General features: G+C 40.9%; 1 protein-coding gene across 7 annotated transcripts in view; it reads right to left on the bottom strand.

The window, feature by feature from the left end:
• Positions 1-25,634, bottom strand: part of atp11c (ATPase phospholipid transporting 11C (ATP11C blood group)) — a 53,401-nt gene that overhangs the window by 14,370 nt on the left and 13,397 nt on the right. For all 7 annotated transcript variants that reach the window (XM_074673552.1, XM_074673550.1, XM_074673551.1 and 4 more), the window contains exons 2-12: positions 16,098-16,217; positions 14,557-14,646; positions 5,894-5,974; positions 4,692-4,799; positions 3,822-3,950; positions 3,310-3,398; positions 2,644-2,694; positions 2,161-2,225; positions 1,976-2,057; positions 1,748-1,898; positions 897-1,094 (exon numbers count right to left, since the gene is read on the bottom strand). In XM_074673552.1, the coding sequence (XP_074529653.1) occupies positions 897-1,094; positions 1,748-1,898; positions 1,976-2,057; positions 2,161-2,225; positions 2,644-2,694; positions 3,310-3,398; positions 3,822-3,950; positions 4,692-4,799; positions 5,894-5,974; positions 14,557-14,646; positions 16,098-16,217 (1,164 nt within the window). The remainder of the gene's footprint in view (positions 1-896; positions 1,095-1,747; positions 1,899-1,975; positions 2,058-2,160; positions 2,226-2,643; positions 2,695-3,309; positions 3,399-3,821; positions 3,951-4,691; positions 4,800-5,893; positions 5,975-14,556; positions 14,647-16,097; positions 16,218-25,634) is intronic.

Here is a 25,634-nt window from a genome sequence, read left to right as displayed (position 1 = left end):
GCTCATATTCAGAGAGGTACTAAACAAAGCAGTCTGTGGGCTGTAAGAAATGATAGACCCGTCTGATATCCTGATCATTTTACTTTCCGTATATTTAAAAGGTGTAGTTTGTATTTTCAAAGCTGGGCTGTATGGCGTTCTTGTTAATAGTTGATAAATTACCCAAAGATGAAGCCTTCCAGAGGACTGGCACAGAAGCTTGGCTATCAGCTGCTGCAAACCTGGTTAATTTTCACATGATTTAGCCTTTTATGAAAAAAAAACAATCCAACAACCATGCTGATTTAAGCATATGCTAAAATTACACTATTATACATTTTTAGAAAGTTTTAAGTGCTAAACTTTGTCAAAGAAAGTCACCTTGTTTTTTGCACTATTATACAGCAATAGCTATTTTTCTCCTTGAACAGTAAACCAGGTCATTGGTGTTTTTGTCAGGACATAATGACATAATTCATTGCTTCTGCTCATTTTGTAGGTTTGGTCCTACTTTGTGTCACACCCTGTTCGAAACATTTTTCTTTTCAGAGTCTGAGCTGCACAGAACTAGTTGTTGTTCTTTATTATTGTAAATGGTTTATTTGTCATATCAAAAAGGTGACTATTTAAAGAATATACTTTGACTATCAAAATGACAATTTTTCAAAGCCTTTAAAGCTAAAAGTTCCCAGCAGCTACAATTTTGTGCCACTATAGCATTTCTTTCACAATCTATGTTCAAGGACACTCTGTTCTATTTTGTAATACTTCAGGGCTTTTAATGCCTCAAAAGATGAACAGAAGCCTTATGAATTAAAATGAAACAGGACTGCTGAGTTTACAGCGATCAGTTCCACCAGGACACAAAGTGCTGCCATTTAGATATTGAGTCATTAAGTTTTGCTCCACTGCCTGACCTGTCCCAGCTCCTCGTTCAGGTCTGACGTGTTGACCAGCGCTCCCTCCTTGATTTCAGGGTCAAAGAAATCCTTATCCCAGGTGATGAAAAAGGATCCCAAGAACTTTTGCATCTCAACCGTCACATACATGGACACAGGGATGATGAAATTGAAGAGCACCATGAAGGATAGGAAGTCTGTGAACATCTTTAGGTACTGTTGGTAGAAAAGACAGAAAATTGTTTTTCTTTATTCTGATCTTTTCATCAAATATTTCACCACTTGCCATGCACACTTCACCATTTATGAGCAGGCACAGAGAATTAGCCTCAAAGGGACACTGCACTGTGTTTGCATGACACATCTGAGACAAATAGGCCTGTATCATCCAATTCACACAAATAAAGTCGGGGGAAAAGGAGGCTAAACAGAGTTTTCACAGTCCACTGAGGGCTGGGGCAGAGGGTTAACGTCCAATGAAATGGTTCATATCACAATACAGGTCTGCAGTGGCCATTTTCCTTAGAGGATTTTTATTAGGAGAGGCCCAGGTAGTAAAGGGCTTTTATACAATGAAACTTTGAGCCCAGAAGTTACGACAACAAGCTTGCAGAGTGTAAGTATTGACTGAAAAAATAAGGCCTTCAAGGTTCAGTAACATTTGTATTACACATAATAGAGCGTTTTAATGCAAAGCTATCACAAGCTTTTAGATATGCTTGGATTTAGATCCTCAAGCTGAGGTTACATATTTGGCTTCGGTTATTCTTTATCTTATATCCAGGCTTTTAAGGGGCTGTTGTTTAGCGAATCTGACACTTTGATGTTTTTACTACAAGGACAGGCTGGTTGGCTCAGCGTGAACTCACCAGATTGGTGTCCTTCTCTCTCTGAGTTTTCTCATTATACCAAGGCTCATCCTGTCCAGGCTTGCCCTGCCACACATACTTAAGTGTAGTGCAAACAAGGGCTTTGCTAACCAATATGCAAAGGTAGACCAGAAGGAAGGCGTTGATAGATCTGAAAAATAAGAAGTCCAATTAAAAAGTGTCAATCATGCTTTTTAGAAATGTTTACACTAATTCCTCTGAACTTACTTCTCCACAGCAGAGCGTTTCTGAGATTTTCCCTGGTAGTTGAGGGCCATCTTTGTCTCCATGCCAGTGTAAACCGCAACACCTTCAGGATAGACAGGAGAAGAAGAAGAAGTGAGAGTCAAGCTTCAGACACTGAGCTTCACTGATAAAAGTTACTGTAATGAAATCAAACCCATTTGACTCACCACAGATTTTCTGTGTGTTCTTTAAAGTCGCCCCTTTCAGCAGCAGGTTTTCTGGGCCCAAAGACCTGCACAATCACATCAGTAGATCAAACAGCTCAGTCACACAGAAGCTGTGTAATCGACACACTCCCCCATTCTCTAAATGGAAACCTGGCAGGCAAGCTGGCATCCACTCTAAAATACGCAGTGACAATACACAGAACGACTGCGGTCTGGGCTTACACCGGTCCCAGTGTTCTTGAGAAGGACACTGGCATTTGTTTATACAGCCATTACAAAACAGTCAGTGATAAATGCCTGTGGGAGAGCTTTGGAAGCGGTGGCAGTGGCCATGCCAGCCCGTTTTAATTTTGAAGCTTGTCTCCAATGAAGGATCAATGGGGTAATGAATTGTTGGTAGTTCAAAGAGAAGCAAATGAGTGCTTAAGGTACTGTGTTTTGATTTAGCTTTCACTGAAAGTGGGCTGGGAAAGAGGCTCTCACCTTACTGCAGGCTCCTGATTGGTTTTGTAGATGTGCATACGGCCAACAAACCTGAAACAAAATGACATGTGGGTCAGAATGTACTGCTCTTTTCAAAAAGTAAATTTGTTTGCTTATATAAAGTGGATTTGACAGGAGGTAACTAAACCTAAACCCCTGTATAGGTCATCTACTGAGCAAAACTGTAAATACTGACTGACCTAAAATCAGTTGCAGAGATTTGGAAGCAAGCTAATTACTAGTGGTTAGCCAGCAGCACACTGTCAGTTTTATTGACTCCAAATAGCAGGAATTTGGCGCCATTGCTTACTCTGCACGTCTCAAACACTGTTCTGATGCCTGGCTAGATGACAATTTTACGACTCCTCTCACCATGGGGGAGCCACAGGGCGTCTGCAGACTAATCTGAACTTCCTGGAAGTAACTGAGACCAGCTTTGAACTGGGCTTGTCAATGATAACTGAAAATATCGGGCCCACCTTTGCTATTCTTGATATGAAACAAACCCAGGCTTCCAGGCGCCTCTCGATTTAACAATCCAAATGTGAACATTATAGTGTCGTTTGGCAAACTTTCAACCAGATTTGATTCAACACATGGGTCAACAAACCACAGGCAACGCATGCTTGTGGTGTAAACTTGTTGGGCCACATGATAAGTTCCTACTTGTAAAGGTCAGGCTGTGGCTGTTCACACTCAATAGTGGCGTTGAGAGATTCCAGATCCTTCTCTGTGTCTGGCACTGTGTAGTGTGTCTGTGGAGGAGGCAGAGAGAGAGTGTGTGAGTGGTCGCCAGCTCAGGTCAAGTGATCGTTTTAGCTTTCCCCTACCTCACACTCACAGAAACAGCAGGGAAAGCATAGAGCACCTGTATGCTGTGACTCACACTCGAACAAATACATGAAAAGGCAAAAATGTAAGAAATTTGAGGAACTAGAAAAAGGAAGTGTTATTCATAGCAAAAAAAATATTACTTCCCTGCCCTTGAAATCAACAGAGATGTGCAATAACTCGTGAAAAAGGGGCTGAAGTTTAATGTATCACGTTTATTAGCATGCGTTTTAGCTATGATAATAAACATATCTGATGATAGTACTTCAAATGAAAAACACTTTAAACACACAAACTGTAATGTAAGAAGACAAATGGGGGAGGGGTAGCTGTGCAGTTTTTCTTACTTTGTGGTTGGACTCTCCATCCAGACTTGCTGTGGTAACAAAACACGTGTCGTCGTCTCTACTCGACTGCAGCAGTATTAAATCACAGGGAAAGGTCTCATCTTCCTCCACCTCAACCACATCTCCAACCTTGTAAAAAAAATAGTTAAATTGGTTAAATTTTGCAGCATGACTGGCAAAGGTTAAAACAATTACATTTCAAAGCAACATTTCCACGGGGGCGCAGAATGACTCAAAATTAAATCTGTCACTGCTTATTTTCAATGAGTAAACAATGGCCTACTGTGCTTTAAGATCAGGCATAAACAGGGAAACAAAGGCTGTCTGCCATTCAGCTTTTGGTCAATAATCCCCAAGCTTTCAGCTCTAACTTGGTCAACTGCAGAAACAAAATCACGGCACTCTATGCTTTCTAAATATTTGCTTGAGCTCTTATCCTTTTAGCAATAGGAGGTAGCCTGCAGTTGTGTGGGCTCCTGGTTGCAGCTGCCCAAATACTTCTGCAGAGTGACAGTGTTTTGGTTTTGACAGCTGGATGCTGTCAAAACACAGTGGTGTCAGCTGCACTAGCAACCATCTAATGTGGCCAGAAGTAATATCCGTATTATTCTTGTTGAGTATTCAATTCATATTCATGTTACACCCATGAATCTTTAAAAACCCTGTCACATATCACAATCAGATAAGAATGCAGTAGAGAAATGCCCTGCACAACTCACCCTGGGAACATAATTACTATCAGAGCCATGTTTGAACATGTAATCAGTTTGGCAGAGCATGTTCTCCCCTGTGAATTTCTTCCAAACACTGTCATGTCAAGCTGCCCCCAGCTTCTCTCTGGACAAGTCTCCAAGGAAATCTAAAAGGTACCTTGATCTTCTCACTCTCCTTCCGTATCCTGCGGCCATCCTCGAGCACTGTCACTGGATACTTATTCACCTCGTTGTCAGCTTTGTGCCGTAGCCAGTCCTCATAGCCCTGCGGCAAAATATCAGAATCAGGTCTGAGTTATTTGCTTGGCTCTACAAAAATGTAAAAACTTGGTCTTTATGATATCATACCCCACAGGATGGTGTGAGGGGGAACTGTGAGAAAGGTACATGGTGTCAGTGCATACAATAGAGTCGTCAGTACAATTACGGTTTCATTACTATGTAAAAAAGTGCCTGCAGCAGCAGGATGGGATAGCGCAGGTCTGACCAGCACTGAATTGAAACAGCGTATCATGAAATAATACTGAGTCGGGTAAAACATAATTCCTGGAGCTGCTGGAGGAGCAGTATAAGGCACAAAGCTTGGTGTAGACTTCTTAAGTACTTTAAGATAGTGATGGAGATTAGGAGGATGCTGAGGAGACACAGGGGGCACGAGAAAAGTAACCTAAAGTGTGTGCCAAGGTGAAATTTGAGCCAGAAAGTGGGATAGCCAGGAAAGGTGAGAGCAGCGAAGAGAAGGTCAGCTGAGAGGTGCAAAGAGTTGATGACAGGCGGATGAAAGGGGAAGAGGGGCAGGGGAGGCATTCCACGGATGGTCAGTCGAACTGTACAGTTCACCTCAGCCTAATGGAGTCGGGCAGATCGCCTCAGTGTCCCACTTCAAAGCCTGTCTGAGGGCGGTTCAGCACTATCAGTGCGCCCCACATATTTTCCAAAGGAAGTCCACCCACTATTGTGCATTTCAAAGTCCCAGCAGTCCACTAACTAAAAAGCTGATCCTAAAACAATACATCTAAAGCTGAGACGCAGCTGTAACACATTCAAAGAATACAACGCTCTGCTTAATAATTTGTATCTCTGTAATAGACTCTTTCTCCATCCCAATTTTTCCCCAGAGCCTATTTCTTCGCCATATCTCCAATCAGAATTCACTAGCAAAGCACATTAATTCAAAACTTGAGAAAACAATAGTCACATACTTTATACAAAATCACTGAAAGGGAATTGAAAAGGCAGGAGGGCTCATTGTGTTTTTACGGATATGGAGGAAGGATATGACGCAAAGAGATAGTACGCAGAAAAAAAGGGATACAAAGCACAGTAAGTTGAACTTATCAACACTTGGTCTTGTCTTACCTGCTTGATAGCCGTTACTGTGATCACAAAAAATAAGGGTAGGCCACTGGTGACTGGGCTGGTGGGGGTGTCCACTATCACCTGTTTGGGACCAGAAGAAACAGTTTTACTTTAAAGAAATGTGATGTTAATGCTCATAAACAAATACATGACCTCTAAACTAAACTAGAATCACTGTGTGCTGTACACAAAGACCTACTGCACCACACATGTTTGTGGCCACAGAGGGAGGAGTCTGTTGTGTAGTAAAGAAGATGTGGTTTGCCCTCTAAATGCTGGGTGTAGTCTCTTCCTTTAAGGCTTTTTCACTATTCCCCATTTTCCTTCATCGGTAGGAAACACAGGGGAGACATTTACATTTTGCAGAGGGAGCCAGTTAGGTTCTGGACCACAGAACTTTTAATCAAGTGGGCAAGAGACAGAGTGCTCAATCTGCAGGCCTGCCAGCACTTCTGTATCTCTGCCAAGGCATGGGAGAGCGCCAACACAAAGCTTTGCTGGACTCACCTTACCTGACTGAGCCGTGTGTGGTTCAAGCTAGATTTTATGTGATGCATTTTATGCACAGTGTGGAGTCAAGAACCAAAATCATCAGACTTGACACTGAGAAGACTAGTTTTGTGTCAGACAAATATTTTCAGTTTTGATGTTTTTTAAATTTAACTCTCTGCAAAATAACACAGGAATGAAATTATGAACACTTAACAAAAAGATTTCAGTCTTCATCATCACAAGATTTTTACTGAGGAAACTGGCTTGCAGGTGTGGTTTAAGTTATAAATGCTAACATAACCAGCCTCTGGTCGATATGAAGTAACAATGTTTGATGTCCAAACAAAATGTGTGCTGATCTTCAAACTGCTACTTAATGGCACAAAACAGTCTGTCTGATAAACATCATGAGAAATTTATGAGGTGATGATGACAGCATGATGCAGTCATCCCATAAGGATCTCCTAACAGTGTCATAATACATTGGTGTGGCAAACCTTAAATACCAAGGTCTGCCAATAGCTCTACCCTCTATAGGCCTACCAATCAGAGAGAAGGGGGGTTTGTGAAGTTAGGAACCTTAAAGAGACGGCAGCTTGAACAAAGTGTTTCAGAGAAGGGCTGAAAAAAGAGATTTATATAACACCAATGTGAAGAAAAATATGTAATTATTAAAACTGTAAATCATTTAAAACTAGTACAAAGGTACCACAGTACAACAGTATAAAGCCTTAAAAAAGCACAATACCTCCTCTCTAATGTCCACCTGCTTGTGCCTTGAATGGACACAGCCTACAAACAACTTGATTCCTATTTTCTGGATTAAAATACTGTAAAACCACAATGCGCTTCAAGATGCCATTATGCTTGTTCACATCTTGGTAGCAGAGCCAGGTAGTAGCTATTAACCAGGGCAAGTGTCAGGCAGCTGCTTAAATTACAAATGATGGTATTTGAACCTACAAAAATAAATAATTGATAATTAATTTAGCAGACGAGTATTTGCTAGGGGTGAGCAAAGAAATCTAAAATCGGTATATCAGGATTTTTTTTTCAAATTTAAACTCTTTGTTTCAGTCTTTGTTTATAAACTGGATTGGAAAAAGTTACCACTTATCTCCAGTAGAGGGTTAAATGTTTCTCTCTGACTCACGTGATGTGCTTTCTAATGCCGGGCGGACACTGTGCGATTTTAGAAGTCTGACTGTTGGGGAAATGCTCCCACTCGTTTGTCACTCGTACTCTATTTGATCCTACGACATGTGTACTCATACTGTACGACTGCTGTCAGCCACGATTATTGACAACCACGACTACTTGTCGGCGTCAGTCGGCTTGTGACGGCACGACGTGCTCGAGTGTGAACAATGAAAAACAAAGGTTCCTAGTTCCTATGACAACCACAGCGTGCCTGACAACAAGATGGCCAGCAGGCAGCAAGTTGTTGCAGTTGTGTGCGCTGTCTTGTGCGCTGAAACTAAAAAAAAGAAAAGGATTTGGGTACGTGAATGGCTGAGGAGACGTGGAGAGTATGGGATGTCCATCCTTCATCATGAGCTTGAGGTAACGTTAATGTTAAACTATATATTGTTTTACAGTGGCTATGATAGTTTCATGTTAGCATTAGCCAGCCAATGTTGCTTTAAACACCATACTGCCCCGGGAAATTCCTCATCTGTAGCCGATAACGTAATGGTGAACATAGTTACTAATGAATGGATGAATGAATGATTGATCTTGCCAGTATAATACTAGTGCAGGTACACAGCGAATTTCAAAGCTCCACCGGTGTCTTCTGTGCAGGTGCGAACGTAGAATCGTGACGTAACACCACTCACACTGTACGAGCTACGGCGAAAATTTCTGACATGCCAGAAGTTTGATTGGGAGGTCGCAGCATTATTGTAGAACGTAGCAGCAATTAATCCTTTCTCATGAGTGCTCTCACACTGTACGGCTTACGACCTCCCGACCGGACATCCCGATGCTACGATGTTTCCACGATGACGCAGCGTGGTCTGCGACAGCAAAGTCATGGTGAAATCCCCTCGAAATTGCACAGTGTCTGCCTGGCATAAGGGAAAATATAGCTCCTGACAGTCTTTAGACATTATCACTGCGGTTAAATTTTGCATATGGTCTGGTGTTAGAAAAGCAAACTAAAATTACTACTAAATACTACTAAGTATCGATTTAGATCGAGTCGGCACCCAAAAAATTGTAATAGAATCAAATCCCAAGATAAGCACATCGTCATAGCCCTAGTTTTTACCAGCTAGCCTTAGAAAATTTAATTGTCTCAAACATTTTCTGTTACACCTGGAAAATCTTTCACTACCTTTGGTTTTCAGGTGTTTTCAGGATGTCAGAGAGAAACAATACTGAACCAATAGAAAAGAGAATTAAAGTACGGAGCTTGATTTGAAACACCAAAACCAGTTTGACAGACGCAATTCAAAGGAGTAGCCAAGCACAGTACATCTTAATAGTGGGCCCAGTGACCAAGTAATCCCTCACAACCAGTTAAGGGGAAGCACCTGACCAAGGCTCACAGATAAAGCCCCAGTGAAAATGTCCCAGAGTGTTTGTGTGCGCCTTAAAACCATCATAAGATGGATTTACTCTGGCATTCCTGATCCTGCAGAAAGCAGACTGGTCTCCCCTCTGTGCGTGTTCAAGCTCGCAAAGGCACAACATATCCAGCTTGTTGGTATTCTGACCAGGAGCATTCCACACTGTCAGACATCAGCTCAAGGAAGACCAGGAGATGCGTCTTGAAGCAGCCTCCTGTGTTTTTACTCACTTGTGTTTGAGCTTAGAAGAAAAACAAACCTGCTGCACCGAGTAATCACGAACACATCTGAGCATGTGGTCACATTCTGTACCCTCACACACTCCTACTCACACGAACATCCAGACACACTCAAATAAAGTGCATCAGCTATGAACTACAAGCCTAGCACAGTGTTGCTGTGATTACAATTTACCAGAGGATGAATCAATTGCAGAGCAGAAATGGACTTTGGCCTATCGACTATTTAGAGGAGTGCAGATTCAGGGGAGAGTCTGCATTATATTTGTAGGGGTTGGCGATTCTGGTAAGACAGAAGCAAAGAGTAATAATTCTGCTGCAGAAGCCTCAGGTGTTGAGAGCCGGAGGTGAAGATTACTCAGCGCTGGAAAAGAGCAGCTTTTGCACATGTGGATAACAAATCATGCTTTATGTTAAAGACCCATTACACATGACACATTGCTACAGGCATAGCTTGAGGATTGAAGAGGCTCTCTTGAGGAAATCTCTGTTAAAACTGGTTATGTTGAGCCTTCACTGTTTACTTGACCAAATCCCCCATGTTAATGATGAAACACGCACTCAATTCACACTACATGACTACATGATTCATGATGCTGGGTTCAGGATAGAAGTTTTCATATTTTCTCTGATGTGAGAGGAGAAGAGATCCCCTCTGTGATTTGTGATGCTTATGCATTTTTTACTGACTTACATCTTGTTTGGAAGCAAGAAATATGCAGTACCAGTCTGGTGGGTGAAGCAGCTGGACTGGCAGCTCACTGGCCCTTTCATACATAGTTAAGTCACCAATAAAACAGATAAGATCCCTGTGGTCTGTAGAGCCTACAACAGAACACACACAGCTGATGATTTAAAGAGGAAGCTGGTTTTGAAAAGTTCACTGACCTTTGTGTTAGTATTCATGTTTTTTTGTATGTATTATACACTACCTGGCCCAAAAAAAAGTCGCCGCCAAAAAAAAAAGAGGTCACACACTCTAACATTTCGTTGGACTGCCTTTAGCTTTGATTACGGCACGCATTCGCTGTGGCATCGTTTTAATAAGCTTCTGCAAAGTCAAAAGATTAATTTCCATCCAGTGTTGCATTAATTTTTCACCAAGATCTTACATTGATGATGGTAGAGTCTGACTGCTGCGCAAAGCCTTCTCCAGCACACCCCAAAGATTCTCAATGGGGTTAAGGTCTGGATGGTGAAAATGATGTCTTATGTCCCCTGAACCACTTTTTCACAATTTGAGCCTGATGAATCCTGGCATTGTTATCTTGGAATATGGCCGTGTGATCAGGGAAGAAAAACTCCATTGATGGAATAACCTGGTCATTCAGTATATTCAGGTAGTCAGCTGACCTCATTCTTTGAGCACAGACTGTTGCTGAACCTAGACCTGAACAACTGCAGCAACCCTGGATCATAGCACTGCCCCCACAGACTTGGACAGTAGGCACTAGGCATAATGGGTGCATCACTTCATCTGCCTCTCTTCTTACCCTGATGGCCCGTCACCCTGGAACAGAGTAAATCTGGACTCATAAGACCACATGACCTTCATCCATTGCTCCAGAGTCCAATCTTTATGCTCCTGATTGCTGACTGACAGTGGTGACCTTTTTTTTTGGTGACAACATTTTTTTGGCCAGGCAGTATATTATATTTTCCAAGTAAATATAATGAAGGTGGTGAGTTTTAAGACATATCCTGCAGCCACTCAATAGAGGGAGCTCTATATGTTTTGTCTTCATGTCCTGCATGCTGGTTTGCTGTCCATCTTGCTTGAACAGTCTTCACTTTGATAACAAAAATTCTTTAGTTGAATCTGAAGCTGAATTGTAAAGTGACAGGTAAATGACAACAACTGAGACAAATATAACAACAGTAAAAATGCACTTCTGTGTATTAGGACAGTGTAAACGAGCATAACCTCCTAATAATGTTGTCATTTACCTCTCTCCTTCCTCTCTCTGCTACCTACGAAGCAGGTGTGGAGACACTTCTGGTGACATACTAACGTGTACTTCACATTTGAATTCAAGAGGATTTCTTGAAACTTATTGTGAGGGAGGAATTTTTCCTGATCTAAACTAATTTTCATCTGTCTGTCAAGGTGCTGTTACATCCTTGTTTCATGTCGCACCCTGCCCCATCTGCAGCAGGTGAAAGTGATTTAGCACTCCATTTTTGCTTATAATAGGTCAATATATCTTTTCACATGTCTAGATCGAAGATTGGCTGATCACAGAGAGTTAAAAAAAAGAACTACTGGAGCAATCGAGGACATCATGTCCCTCTGATGCAGCAGCCAGATGGCCAGACTTGAAAAAGTGTGACCGCAGCACACAGTGAACGCTTCACAAAGAAGACTTTGAGCTTAAATGTTGTTTGATTGTGACTTCTTTGGCTAGTCTATGACAATTTTGATGGTGACTGTTCAATGCAGGACTATAAAAAGAGACAGATCATTTGGTGCCTTTTTTAGTGTTCATCAACAGTGGAACTATAAAAATGCTTTCTTTCATCACACACTACAATAGCATGTGATATCAGACTCGACAAGCTTCGCAGGCATCAAGGACCGGCCTCATTTTGGAACAGGGTGAGGGTTAAAACTGCCCGATTGAAAATACTGCAACAGCAAACATTAAAGAACACTAAAACCTTCACAAAACCTTTAGCTACTGTACCGCAGCCAAAACAACACATAATTCTCCCAGAGCTTGTCTCACACACTTTATCTGCCCTGATTCAAAACAATCCCTACTAAACTTCCAGATGGCCAGATATCGTTCCTCCACTGCACCAAATGCAAAGCCAAAATACCTCAGAGATATGAGTTAAGTGTGTGTGTGCTGCTGCTGATGTGTTGGTGTGATATTGGAGCTGCAGAACGGAGCAGCACAAAGCCCTTCATCTGTGCAGGGGAAGTGTGTCAGAGTGAGCGACAGACAGCAGGTTCCCGGGGTCCCAGGGCAGTGCTGTGGGCCCCTCGTCCTCCCTCCCTCCACCCTTTCACCCTCTCCTTCTCTCCCTTGCTCTCTCATCACTGTTTCCCTCCCTCTCTGGCCCTGCTCTATTCCAGTTCGATCAAATTTGAGCAAAGACATCCAGGGCTATTTATAGCCGAGTGGTGCTTTTTTATCAGCCTGTGTCTATTTGTGGCTCTCAGAAGTACAGAGGGCTTCCTGCTGCTGACGTCAGCAGTGCAGCGCTGCAGAGATGGGTGGAATGTGGGAGAGACAAGGGGGAGAAAGATGGAAAAAAAGGAACCAAATGACAAAAGGGAGAGACAAAAGGGGGGTGGGACAGAGTTGCAGGATGCATGACATTTGGTTGTCGGTTATGCATTTGCATGAAGCCTCTGAGGGGAAGTGAGAAGGTTTATTTCTGTCAACGTGATAAGAAAGAAAAAAATCCACCCGCGAAGAGCCTGTGTACCTGTTTCTCTCTCATCCTCTCTCTGTGATATAATAGCAGGCTGCATGGGAAAAACTGAGTGGTTAGGATAAGGAGCCCCTCAAGAGAGGCTGGATTAGTGGAGAAACGCCAACTACGCTGCAGCGAGGGTAAACACCATCAGCAAACCCAGGACACCCACTGAGTCATACATCACACGCACCAGCACATACACATACATGCAACATGCTCACACACAAATAACCGTATACAGCTGCACACATTTCACATGCTGATAATCTTTATGAGTTTGTGGGGATGAAGCAAACATGCTTGATGGTTTGCTCTGGCTTAGTTTACAATAATTTCACACATTAGATCACAAATGCTCATAATCTAAAAGCTTCATCCAGAAGGAGAATATGTAGTTAAACCAGACTGACTGGAGGAAAAAAGATCAAATGTGAACAGGTAGACAAGCCAGGGGACATATAAACATAGGGACTAGCCCTGCCATTTGCTTAAGAGTTATGGAATTACTTTGTGACAGCAGCACAGTGATACTGCTCAGTTTTGCACAGTTCTGGGCTTCAGGGAGCAGGAACTCTGAGCTCATTTGGTCTGTATGCAACTACAGAGTGCACATCCTTCCTGAGAAGACCCATCAAAAGCACCTGTTTATACTAGAAGCCTGTTTGAAACCCTGGTTTAGATTCTGTTGCTATATAAACGAGGGGCTTTTGTTTCAATTCAATATAATTCGATTAGATTCAAGAAGAGGAGAAAAAGGGAGAGAAAGGGAAAGAAAGAGGTCACTTGAGTACACAGAGCAGGGGAATACGGATGTCAGTCAATGTAGTATAGTAAGCTGACAGTTCCCACTTCCACCTATGAGGACCAGGCAACAAAAAGACTGAAAGCTAAATTCTGAAAAAAACATTTCTTTCCAAATATTACCTGAAGCAATGCTCCTTTTAAATGACACGTGGTTCAAATATAACATCTATGTGCCAGATTTTAGGCACTGTCCAATCTTTCCTTCTCTTCTTCTCTCTTTGGTTTTGGTTTTGAATCTTGAAACAAAGTCTCACTGATTCATTCTTTGAACTTTATGACCTTATTCTGGAGTAATTCCATAGCAGCGTACAAGATAAAAGATATCTACATGCCCCAGAGTAGCTTCTAATAGCCTGTAATAAAATATATTAATTGGGTTGTACATGATCTGACAAATCTGTAATAATGGACTTAATGGTTGAAAGAAGAGTGCTTCATACAGTTAGTCTGCAATTTAAACGGATAAAGAAGAGACTGACCTTTGTATTTACCGACACAAATTGAAATTCAGACTCTTCGCAGAAAACAGGTGGGATGAATGTCTTCAAAGTCTTATTCTGTGAGAGAGTGCAACTCCTCTGGAGCAAAATACTTTAATAAAAGCTGAAATTCATGTCTGATCATTAAGATCAAACGATAAGCTTCTGAAGGTTCGGCTATTCTTTTTTGAAAGCCATTGTAAACAAATTTGAAAATACATGTTTACATGAGTGCTCAGTATACTGCATATTAATGTAGTGAGAAGAATAACAGAGTTTAAAATAATATGTGTAGTGTGAATCCACTGACTCAAGAAAAACAAAAACCGCACACCCACACACACTATTCAAGTACTAACAGGAGCTATACAGATTTCTTGACACCGGCTATGATCACAAACCGTTTCACACCCGCCCTCACAACATGCAAATATACCTTCTCTCTCACATTACTTCTAGCACATGAGACACTCTTCTGGGAATGAAAATTGAAGTTCATGTTTTATTATCACGTAGTCTGATAACATTAAAAATGCACACACTGGAACTGATCGCTCCAGCCAAACAGACGTCCATAAAGTTATTATTAAATGATAAAATCACACTCTAATCTTTGTTTGGGCTGGAGAACTGACAGAGTGTGTCCTTACCTGCACCAGGAAGATAATAAGGAAGTAGAAATTGGCAATTCTTCTAAACTGTTCGAACAGGTTCTTTGGTAGAAAGTTCCAAACTGTATACTGTGGGAGAAAAGAGGAAAGCAAGCATGTCAGTCAGTTATCACAGTTTCTTTAGGCTGCTTTCACTACTCTTGTCTGTTTAATTTTCCCATTCAGGCGCAATGTTTGTCAACTAAACTTTGGGAAGTTAAACAAAGGTTTGGCAAAGAGGGAGTGAGATTAGAGGCATTCGATATTCACACTCTTGCATGTGTGCATTCTGTCTGAACTGAGGTGGAGGGGAGAGGAAAGGCAGCTTCAATAGCTCGGAGTCTCTGTTCTCTGTACTGCCTCGGGAGATGGCCCTTGGGGGAGCACAGGTATTCCATTGATTCAGATTAGCGATTTATCTCCTTAATTTGGCTCCCCTTGAACGCTGAGCCAATGAACTTATCAAGCTGGTGACTGTTTTTGTGTGTTTTGTTCTTTTTTTAAGTGGCCATGACTGCTGATACCATCGAGGCTGAAACGGCACTTTTATCTGCTTAGATTCCCTGAGAGGCGGCTCAACAATACACGGCTGGTAACTTTGTGTCACACCACAAGGTATCAGGGTGAATAACACAAATACACACATACACACGCAGAGGGAATTGCAAAGAAATAGCAATAAAGCAGTGTTTATGAAGGGGGAATGTCTGCATGGGGATAGCGTTGAAATGCAGCGGCAGCAGAATGGCCCATCTCATTTTGCCAGGGAGTAAAGAGAGTGAAAGTAATGAGAAAAGAGGGGGTAGGAGGAGCGAGGGTGGCTGGGCCCATGGTGGTGATGGTGCAGCAGCATCGAGAGCGAAGGGAGGAGAGGCGGAGATTGGTCATTGCAGAGTGCAAAAGCAACAGGATGATGGAGAGCGGAGGCATGGAGGAGCATAAACACTACAGCCAGGGTAATTAAAGGCTGTTTACCCTGACATCCTGGCAGGAGGCGATTGATTGGCCCATCCTCACTGGGACCCTCTGCGCCACTATAAATCCCGCTCCCATCTCACTCTAACACACCAAGCTTCCTTCTTCTTATCACCCTCCATATCTATACACTAACCTGCCTGTGCCTGTCGCTGACAAAGGGCTGACGGGTGAGATTTAAGCGGCAAAAGGGGAAGTGAGGTCCATCGGAGCGCATCAGGGAGACAACTGAAATGCCCACCCTGCTAGTGCATTAATAGCAGCCATGTATTTCACTGCCACGGCTGCTGCTCCCCTGACAGACAAATAATCTCCTTCCATAGGGAGCGAGGATGAGCATGTGGAGCAGCAGTGGGAGGAGGAATAAAGACAGGAATGCTCAGGACTATTCAAGAGTTCATTCTGCATTCCAAGTGTTGGATAAGAGAAGAAAATGCCTGAGGGCAGCCAGAACACAGAATGCAGAGGAGCAGAGAAACAAACTGAGAGGTATGGCATCTCAGTGCAGGGCAAGACTGGAGAGCTGTGTTCGTGTGTGTGTGTGTGTGTGTGTGTGTCTGTCTCACCTTAGAGGACACAATCCTGTTATCGCAGAACTTGGGTGGGATGAACGCCTCATTGGTTGAACATGACCGATGGCCAACGTAAATAGTCCGACTGTCCACTCTTCTCTCATCGCCGCCAAGCTGGAGGAGGAAGCAGAGGAAGTGGGAGGGGATGAAGATGAAAAGAGAAAAACAAGAAGGGCATGTTAGAAATTCTCAGTACAGCTCTTCACTTAACGAGAGATCAGACTCTGAACCTGCACAGGGAAAATCTCATGTAAATACAATTACAAGAACACAAGGACTTAGAATAAATCAATAAAAACACATGATTGCTTTATGGTTTACTGTTATGTCAGCCTGCAGCAAATCAACAATAATCACCAAGGATTTGTAGAGGCCATAAACTTTTACAGTGTGATGACGCTTTAAGTCCACCCACAGGTCAAGAATTAAGAGATTAGAATTTCTACTGGGGTGTAGAAAATTAAAAAGACTTGGAAAGCACTCTACTGGAAAACAGTTGAGCGGCAGCCAATACCTCCGAGAGGGGACAAAGAAAAGTATCACAAGGGTCAGCAGTCCAAAATGGTGATTGCACGAGCTCTGTAACTTAATTTCTTTCTCTCAGGGGTGGTCACTCATCGATGATAAACGAGTAATACATGCAGGCGGCCAAGAGAAAAATGCTGTGCTCAGATTTATGAGTGGAGCTGTCTTGTTGTGATGCAGATGGCAGGGTAATATGAACCAAACACACACACATACACAGAAAAACACACACACATATGTGTGCACGCATTCCAAACATTAGGAGGCCAGGACACTCCTTCCATAAAAGAGTGATTCTATAATTAGGGGTACATTTTGAGTCCATGGGATATACTTATCAATTTTACTAAGAAATTCTAAGCAATGACCAATTTTTGGTGGGGCACTTGGGTGATATTTCACTTTCATTAAATACAGAAAGTTAAAAGATTCCTTGATTTATTTAGCAAAGTGCAAATCATGTATTGGAATTTGCAATTTTTGTGCTGCCCAATTTCCCAAATGTCAAGTTTGCTCTTCAAAATTAACGCTGGAATATATGTTTTTGTTATTTTCAGTATTTTTTTTTTCAAAATAATCATCAAAACATGTCAAGGATGTTTTAAAAAAATAATAATAATTAATTTAGATAAAATAATGCACTTTGTGTGAGTCTGAGGAATCTGTGTCAACTGTGTTTGCCACTGAAAAAAAAGCTATAAATCAGCAATGGTTTGCTCCAAAGTCACATGACCCAAATCAAGTGAGATCACTTTCTTTTTTGATGGGAACCTTGAGGAAAGTGTGGCATGTTTCAACTCCTCCTAATTAATATTTCATCAAAATGATTGTACATGGTGCATATTAATCCTTCGTCAACTGTGTTATCAACCTTTTCTGGTGTACTTAATCAGGGTATATGCTGAAATCCTGAGGTTGTATGCAATACCTTTTAAAGACTTTTTAAAAAACCTTTCAAAAAGTCTTAAGACCTTATCACAACTGTAAGTTGTTGTTACCAACCGATTTTTGACAGTTGTATTTTGCATTTTAACACAAATAAGGTAAACTGAGAAGGAATAAAGCTTGAAAGAATAAATGAAACTAAAGGCAGGTTAATTGACATTCCCAGTCCCTCAAAAAGTAACAGCAGTTGTTCAAGGCCAACTTGCGGAAAAAAACAAGAATTTTATTTCATCATTGTCAAAATTTAAGAGATGTGCTTGAGATTGTCTTATTTGCTTTCTATCAGTGCTACTTACGGATGGCTACTAAACTACTGTACGAAGTGAGTTTGTTGTCACATTAGCCTAGGGATATGTTGGGCTGCTAGCGATACATATAGCCTGCACCTCACAAAATTAAAACTTTGCTCGTTGTCACGTCTCAAACAACAGCGCTACGTAACTATTGATAAATAACTTCTCTCATTGCGTTGTTTCCAGTAAAAAGGTGATTTAAACAAAGATTTGTTACAAAACAACTGAGATCAGGGGAAGCTGGGGGAAGCTTTCTCTAAGTTGTAAGAATTCAAGATCCCAGGTCATCGAAAGTCAGAGAAATTTTCTCAGGAGGCTTGAGAAACTCTTATGACCTAGAGAGAAATATTTTGAGATGCTAAAGCTTTTTCTATATCCTCACACTGGTCTGTGATGAGTGTGACGAGCAGAATGATCGCCCAATCACCAGTTGTGGTTATTTTTGAAGGTTCAGACCCTGAAAACATTTTCGAACCAGATGGACTATTTCCATGTCGGATATATAGAACCGTCTGTTGTGTCAAGTTAGTTTGTAACAGTTGCAAGGAGGAAAATAAATATTCATGAATACTTTTCGAGTCAAAGCTTGAATACCAATAAAATTTAATACCTCATAACATTAGGATTAAGATTTTTTAATACCTTTTAAGGGCCTTAATTTCCCCACAACTGATTTATTAACTTTTAATACTTTTTAAGACCCCGTGGACACACTGTATAGATGTTATAATGACCAAACTGTAAAAGAAGATGCAGAAATATGAGTTGATTGAGGTCAGGTGACGGCATGGTCAAGGTCTGCAGTTAGCACAAGAATGAAAAAATTGAGAAAATGTCAACTGTGTTACCAATCACAAAATTTAGTGTTGAAGAGACAGGTTTCTCCCTTCTTGCCCTGTCAAATGTGTTACCCTGTGTTGTCAAATGTGTTACATGTGATTTTTTCTGCCTTTTAAATTTTGGCTTAACTATTATATAAATAATTAGGGACATTTTTAGGGAGTGTAGTCTCACATAGAAATGTTGAATGACGCTAAATTCAGTGTAATATGGAAGGTTGGAAACTGTCAACTTGTCAAAACACAGTTGACAATGCACCACATTTTTTACTTAATCAATACTTGTGAATTCATTAGAGCTTAAGCTTGCCAGTTAATGAATTTAGTAAATTTCAGGTATATATTTTGCAAACAAAAAGAATATGAAGCGATGAAAAACATATTTTTTTCTCTTTTTTGTATACCTCAAATGTACCCCTATTTATAGAGTCAGTGTGGCAGGCAAGCAGAGAAGAGCAGTGTTTTGTCTCTTAGTGTTTTGCCCACCAACAGTGGAATAAATGATGAACAGAAATTAGAATTTAAGAATTTAAAATCAGCTTTTCTACCCTGTATAAATGAACCAGCTCATTCTTCTGTGTGTAAAGTAACCTAAGGCTGTTACTCCACACCACTTATTAACTCTAAGTGGAAACATTTAATCATTAACATTCTTTGAAGGCATGTGAGAGTTTTAATTATTTAGTTCTACAAAAGATTATAAAGCAGCATTGTTAGAGTTTTATAATAACAATGGTTAAATAAGAGGATTTCAAGTGGATCAGTCATGTTTGAACAATGCTGAGTCTGTTTAATAAGGCCAATAGCTAAACCCCAGCACAGACACATTCTTACTGCATGATAACCAGCAAGATATCCCAGAACTAAATCTGACCTGAAATTAATTCTGACTATGCAAAAGGACACTTTTTTTTTTCCTTTGGCCATGCTGTCCCTGCACTGGCCTCGGTTTCTGTCCTGACTTTGGCTTTGGGTGAACAGCCACAAGCAGAGGCTGCGTGATCACGATAGTGACAGAGCCAGCATGCAGGATCAGCTAGAGCTACTGCACTCGTGTTTGCCTCCACTTTCTCTTCTGTCATATCCTCAAGGATGTTCCTTATCGCAGCATGGAGGGGAAAATATTCTTCCCACTTTCAAGAGTAAACTAACTGAAAAGTCCACAAACAGAATAGTCAACTGCTTTTTTTCTGCAAAGTAAAATCAGTTTCTTTTTGTAGCAGAGTATTTCTGAGTTGGTAGCCATCCCTCATTAATTTTGTAAACAAGCAGAATTTTAAAGATGTAAAACATTTTGTTCTTATAGTGGTTTATGGCAGATCACACTGTTGAAACTATACACCCGAAATTGTTTTTTAATGAATAATAAAGGTTTTTAGAGTCAGTTGTTTGGCCCATTGCAGTCCTGATCCACTTTCAGCACAAGTTTTGTGGCCCATGACTGACTGGATCATCTTTCTAGCTGAAAAAGTTTGTCTCTCTGCTGTTCCTGCAGCTGCATCAGGAGCATGTGCTATCCATACCGAAAAAACTCCATATTTGTGACATTTTACTGACTTTATCCCTCTGCTCCATCAATTTTTCAGCAATGTACCAGGGTTGATGAGATTTCCATCTGGTGTTGTTAATAATTGAATGAGTTACTGTATCTTGAGAAGGGCCAAATAAAGACTTTTGTTTTTGTTTTCTGCTCAGCTACTCTCTCTGGTTTTCTCTCACTTTTATCCATCTATACTTCTAAACAGAGAGAAACTTGCAGATCTGGGTTTATGGTAGTGGAGAGAGGACACTTGAACAAAACGTTGTTGACCTTCAAACAAGCTGTATTTTTTGCAGTATAACACTTAACTGCAGCTACCTGAATGTTTCTGGATCATTGTCTGAAAACTCTAGAGATGGTTGTGCGAGGAAATCTCTGTACGTCAACAGTTTGTGAAACACTCAGACCAGACTGTCTGGGACCGACAGCTATGACCTGTCCAAAGTCACGTCAGTCACTTTTATTTTCCATTCTGATGCTTTGGTCTTCCTCCCCATGTCTATATGTCTAATATGCATTGAGTTGCTGCAATGTGATGATCAGTGGATCAGCTCATCATTTGTGTTAACAAGTAGTTGAACAGACAAACTTATTAAAGTGGCATCTTGGAGACTTGTCACAGAAAAAATGACATCACTCGTGGTGTACACCACATTAGAGAGAGTTTGCCTGTCTAACAAAATAAAAACAACAATGTCTATCTTGTGCAACTATGCTGGAAAACTTCAAACCAATGAAGCAAGTTTTACAGAAAACAATGAAACTTAATGTGAGCACATTCCCCTGACGAGTCATGTTAAAGGTTTTATTTCAAGATAATCCAAAGCGAGTGAAGAACTGAGTTACTTGAAATTAACAAAGGAAAATTTGCCTATGGGGTCAGAAAATGCAGCATTTTCAAGATTTTTTAAGTATTAGTAAAGAGCTACTTCAGCTCCACCTCTCTAACTATTTCTCATTCAACCAAAAACTGAGCTGAGCAGCATTTTCCATTTATGACATTTACATGGCACCCACAATAATTAGGCCTAGAAATGTTTCTCCAGAAGCCAAAGGGTGACACCCAGAGACTACGCCCATGTTTTGAACAGATTGTGACTGAGCTGCTCTGATGGAGAAGATCTGGCCTGTTCCCACATATATCTCATAAAAGACAAAAAAGAACTAAAAAGTTCAAACTGAAAATGATTTTTTTTAATTCCACAGTTTTAAAGCTTTCAAACTTGTGTTTTAAATTTGAGTTTTATTTCAAGGTTAGTGTTTGCTCAGTTGATGGAACAAGCACCCCATGTATAACGGCTTTGGTCTAGCATCACATTGTCCACAGGATTAATTCATGGTCCCTACTCTTGTCTCTCTATAGCTGTCCTGTATAGGTGTATGGGTACCAAATTAGGTACTTCTATAGATACCGACCGAATTCTGTCAAAAGTACCAAGTACCGATTCACGTAGAATCAAACAATACCATTTTTAGGTACCTAAATGCATCCTTGTAATTGTAAGGGAGTGGAGGAACAGGCGATTTTCCATGCCGGACATGAACACAGTATCGGTCTTTGTCAGGTGACGTCACATTCGCAAACTCTGCAGTGCATCTTAATGCACCAATCAATACTATTAATTCTTGAAATTTTTTAAAAATATCTTTCCCTGGCATCTTTCCTCAGCTTATTTCGATATGGTTTCCGCTCGTTTGGCTTTTGTTTTTTTAGTTTTAACATTGTATAAAATCGTAGAGCTCCTCACTGCCTCTACGTTTACCTCTATTGTTAACCTCTATTGTTTACATCCGTTTACCCACCAAAATGGCGGGAGGGGCTTGTAGATGACATCACTGACAAAGACCGATTGCAAGGTTCAAGAATAAATATGTTAAATTGAAAAATTTTATACTTTATCATTGAAAAAATTTATATTTTGTAGCACATAAACAAAAAAAGTACTGAAAATACTAATGCCAGGTATCCGACATCAGTACCGCATTGTTTCAAATGTCGAAGGTACCCATCCCTAGTCCTGTACAACGAAGTCTAACCTCAACAGCCTCAAAGGCTCTGGGCTCATGAGTTCAGAAACATTTTCTTTGACTCACAGTACATCAAACTATTCTTTTATAAGATAACTAAATCATGATTGTGTGTACGTGGCAAACTTTCCCTTCTTCTCTTCTCAGTCAAAAACATTACCCAAGACAGAACCCTACCCACCAAATCTAAAAAGGAGTTGTGCTTTCAGCTCAAGAACATGTTGTGCAGCTATTACTGTGTCTGTAAATTATTCAAGTTTTGCAGGCAGGGGATCTGTTTTCTCCAACATAAAGGCCAGCAACATGTGGGTTGGGGAGACAAATTACCATGAACATCTGATATCTTGACAAGCGCCAGGGGTCGTGTGAATTACGGCCACCTGGACAGGGAGCTGCCGAAGTCTACTGCAGATGAGAGGTTAGATCAAAGAATGGCTTCAAACACTTTGAGATCTCATTTATGCATGCAGGGACACAACACTACTTACATAACTCCAACTAACGCAATCGTTTGCTTCTCATTAGCGGTCAAATAACACAAATAAGAGCCAAATCCTTGTCTTAATTTTGCAAGATATCACATTGTTATTGGGCTCAGACTTGAGGCTTAGACACAGCTCCCTTATGAATGAGCAACACTGTTCACACCTCAGTTTGTCTGTCAAATCCACCATCTCATACCCGCTTGACACACACTGACAGTTCTTCAGCAGGACCGGACGAACCTGGCTGCCAGAGGAAGAAGTGAGAGAGAGGGAGGGAGTGGGTGGAAGAAAGAGTGTGAGAGCAAGGAAGTATAACAGGATCCAAGGACACAAGCATATCCAGGTTTTCAATATCAAACAACAACAACGACAAGCCCTCAGGAGGAGCAGTGAGCCAAAAACAACCCCACGGACTCTTGTTGGTGTATTTGAATCAGAAGCAGTGTTGCTGGCAGTTATACTTCCTCCGTGCAATCTACAAATTTAATATCAGCACTGCGGATCTGCAACACAGCGAACACCTAATATAACATTAAGAAAGAATCCGGGAGCAGAGAAAGCAATCATGTACAAAGGGCTGCGCAGACAAAACAAACTGCAAGTACAGAAGAATTTACAAAGCAAATTAGCTCGAGTCAAAGGACGTGCAAAGGGCTGTAGCTCCAGGATTATTACAGGTCAGACAGTCAACAGGAAGAGTTGGCTGACTGCCCCTTTAGTGCCAATCTTTACCTGTGCCCATCTCCTTGAGACTAATTATGCACATGAGCTTTGCTAATGCACACTTTCAAGGGTGCAGGCCTATCAGACAAATACACACCAGTTTTCATGTGGATAAAGCCAATAGATACTAAAACCATACACACACACACAATTCAACCTAGGAATGTGTTTTCATATAGAAACAAGGAAGCAATCAATGCTTTGAAGCGCTAAGAATAAAAAATGAACTATTGAATGGCGATTGATTTACTGGCATATTCACAGTAAAACATAATGAGGGTCAGACCATAGGGCCTGCCCCGTTTTGGAGCAGCTACGTGATCGCAATGCTCCTTTACAAAACAGGGAGCTAAAGGCCACACACAAGAAATGCTAATGCAAGGAAAAAAATAGATCTGATTGCATTATCTTTGCCTTGTTGTCAAAGGTCAAACCAAACAATTCGATGCCAATGATGTTAGCAAGTAAAGCACAAATGTAAGAGAGTTAAGGGCCAGCTTTTTTTCTTTTTTGGGCTTTGTTTTGTGTTTATGGGTAGAACAGCGGAAGAAAGACAATGGACTGGACTCTGTATTTGAGGTAGGTGCTTACGGCTAGGCTAACTGTGAGTGTGAGTACTTTAATGTCAAACAGCAGTGCATCCTGGGGGGAAAAGGATTGGCTCCCAAAAGGAAGATCAATAAAGCAGACATTTAATGCTGGATTGAGCTAAGATGTTATTTATGAGCCAAGATTTATGCCACTGGAAAGTGAATTACAATGTTTACATTGAATTTGAAAAGCATGATGTGGAAATGAATTTCATGTTTTGAAAGTGAATTTGCCATGAAATATATTTAAGCTACGTGAAAACTCAACCCTCTATATTCCTTAAACTAAAAAAGCAAACAAAAAAAATAATTTTAGTTCACAAAATTCAGTTAAATGGTTTCTTTTACATACATGAAAAATATTTCTGTGAATCTGTGCTCATGCTTACATTACCCTTTTTCATGGACATAGATGACACACTGGTCATGCCAGGATGAGCTGAAATACTGTTTTGTATTTTTGAATTTAGGAAATATAGAGTTAAATTTTCCCATTAGGTTAAATACAATTCCAAACCAAATTAATTCAGTTTCAAAAAATTAAATTCAATATAATCATTCAAATTCAGTTTCTAGTGGCACAAATCACACAAAGCTCAACCCATGGTAATCACTCAATAAACAGTGCATTAAAAAATTGAATCTTTGCATTAAATTTTAGTATTATTATGCATACATTGAAAAATGAGCTGAGGGTAGGACAGGGTGAAAGGTGCTCCACTGAGAGCAGAAGGACTGTGAGAGTGCATTCAGCTGTTGCCAAGCTCCCAATGATGACTCGAGTCTTATGACACTGCGTCCTGTCACACCATCTCACTACTTGGTGACTATCCCGCTTTGTCACTGTGGGGATGCTGTTAGCTAAACAAAACCAGAACATTTCACAACCATGAACACTGTAATATAATCTACCACAACAGCTACTTTCTGATGGGAGCTTTGTGAAACACTCAAATTTGTAACTTTGTTGTGTCTTGTAACCAACAGCATGCATCCTTTGCTAACAAAGAATGACAAATGCATTAGTTTAAAGGGGACATATCATGCTTGTTTCTCCTTTTCACTATGCCAGACTATGATGCCTGTAAAGCATTTCTGCCCTCAGTACAAGTCATTTAGTTCCTTCATTGCCCCACAATAGTGTTCTCAATATCCTCAGTTTAGGCCATTCTGAAGATCTCGTTGAAATGCTCCATTTCGAGAATGACCTCCAGTAACCTTGCAACGTCACAGCCCTTTGTGCTCTGATTGGTCAGTTCTATCAGAGGGGCAGAGGGGGTAGAGCCAGGGGGCGGTTTTTGGCATGGCAGTATTTACAAAATCGCCACATTGAATGGAGCAGACTGAGCGAGTTTGCTGTTTCCCAAAACTTCACCGTAAGGCATTGAAAGCACTAATAAAACGGCAGAGTGTAGGATACGTCCTTTTGTATTGGACCCCTAGTCAGACCCGGATGGTTCACCAGCTCAGGAGAAAGAAAATCCACCTTGACACAGATCATCTCAGGACGCTTCAGTGTGGTGAGTCAAACAGGTACTGTAACATGTATACGTTTATACTCGG

Source organism: Halichoeres trimaculatus, unplaced genomic scaffold (genome assembly GCF_033239565.1).
Source record: "Halichoeres trimaculatus isolate MK-OKI-2021-1 unplaced genomic scaffold, fHalTri1.1 fHalTri1_scaffold_7, whole genome shotgun sequence".
NCBI classification, from domain to species: Eukaryota; Metazoa; Chordata; class Actinopteri; order Labriformes; family Labridae; genus Halichoeres; species Halichoeres trimaculatus.
The sequence above is the reverse complement of the archived record's forward strand: the minus strand, read 5'-3'. Positions and strand labels throughout refer to the sequence as shown.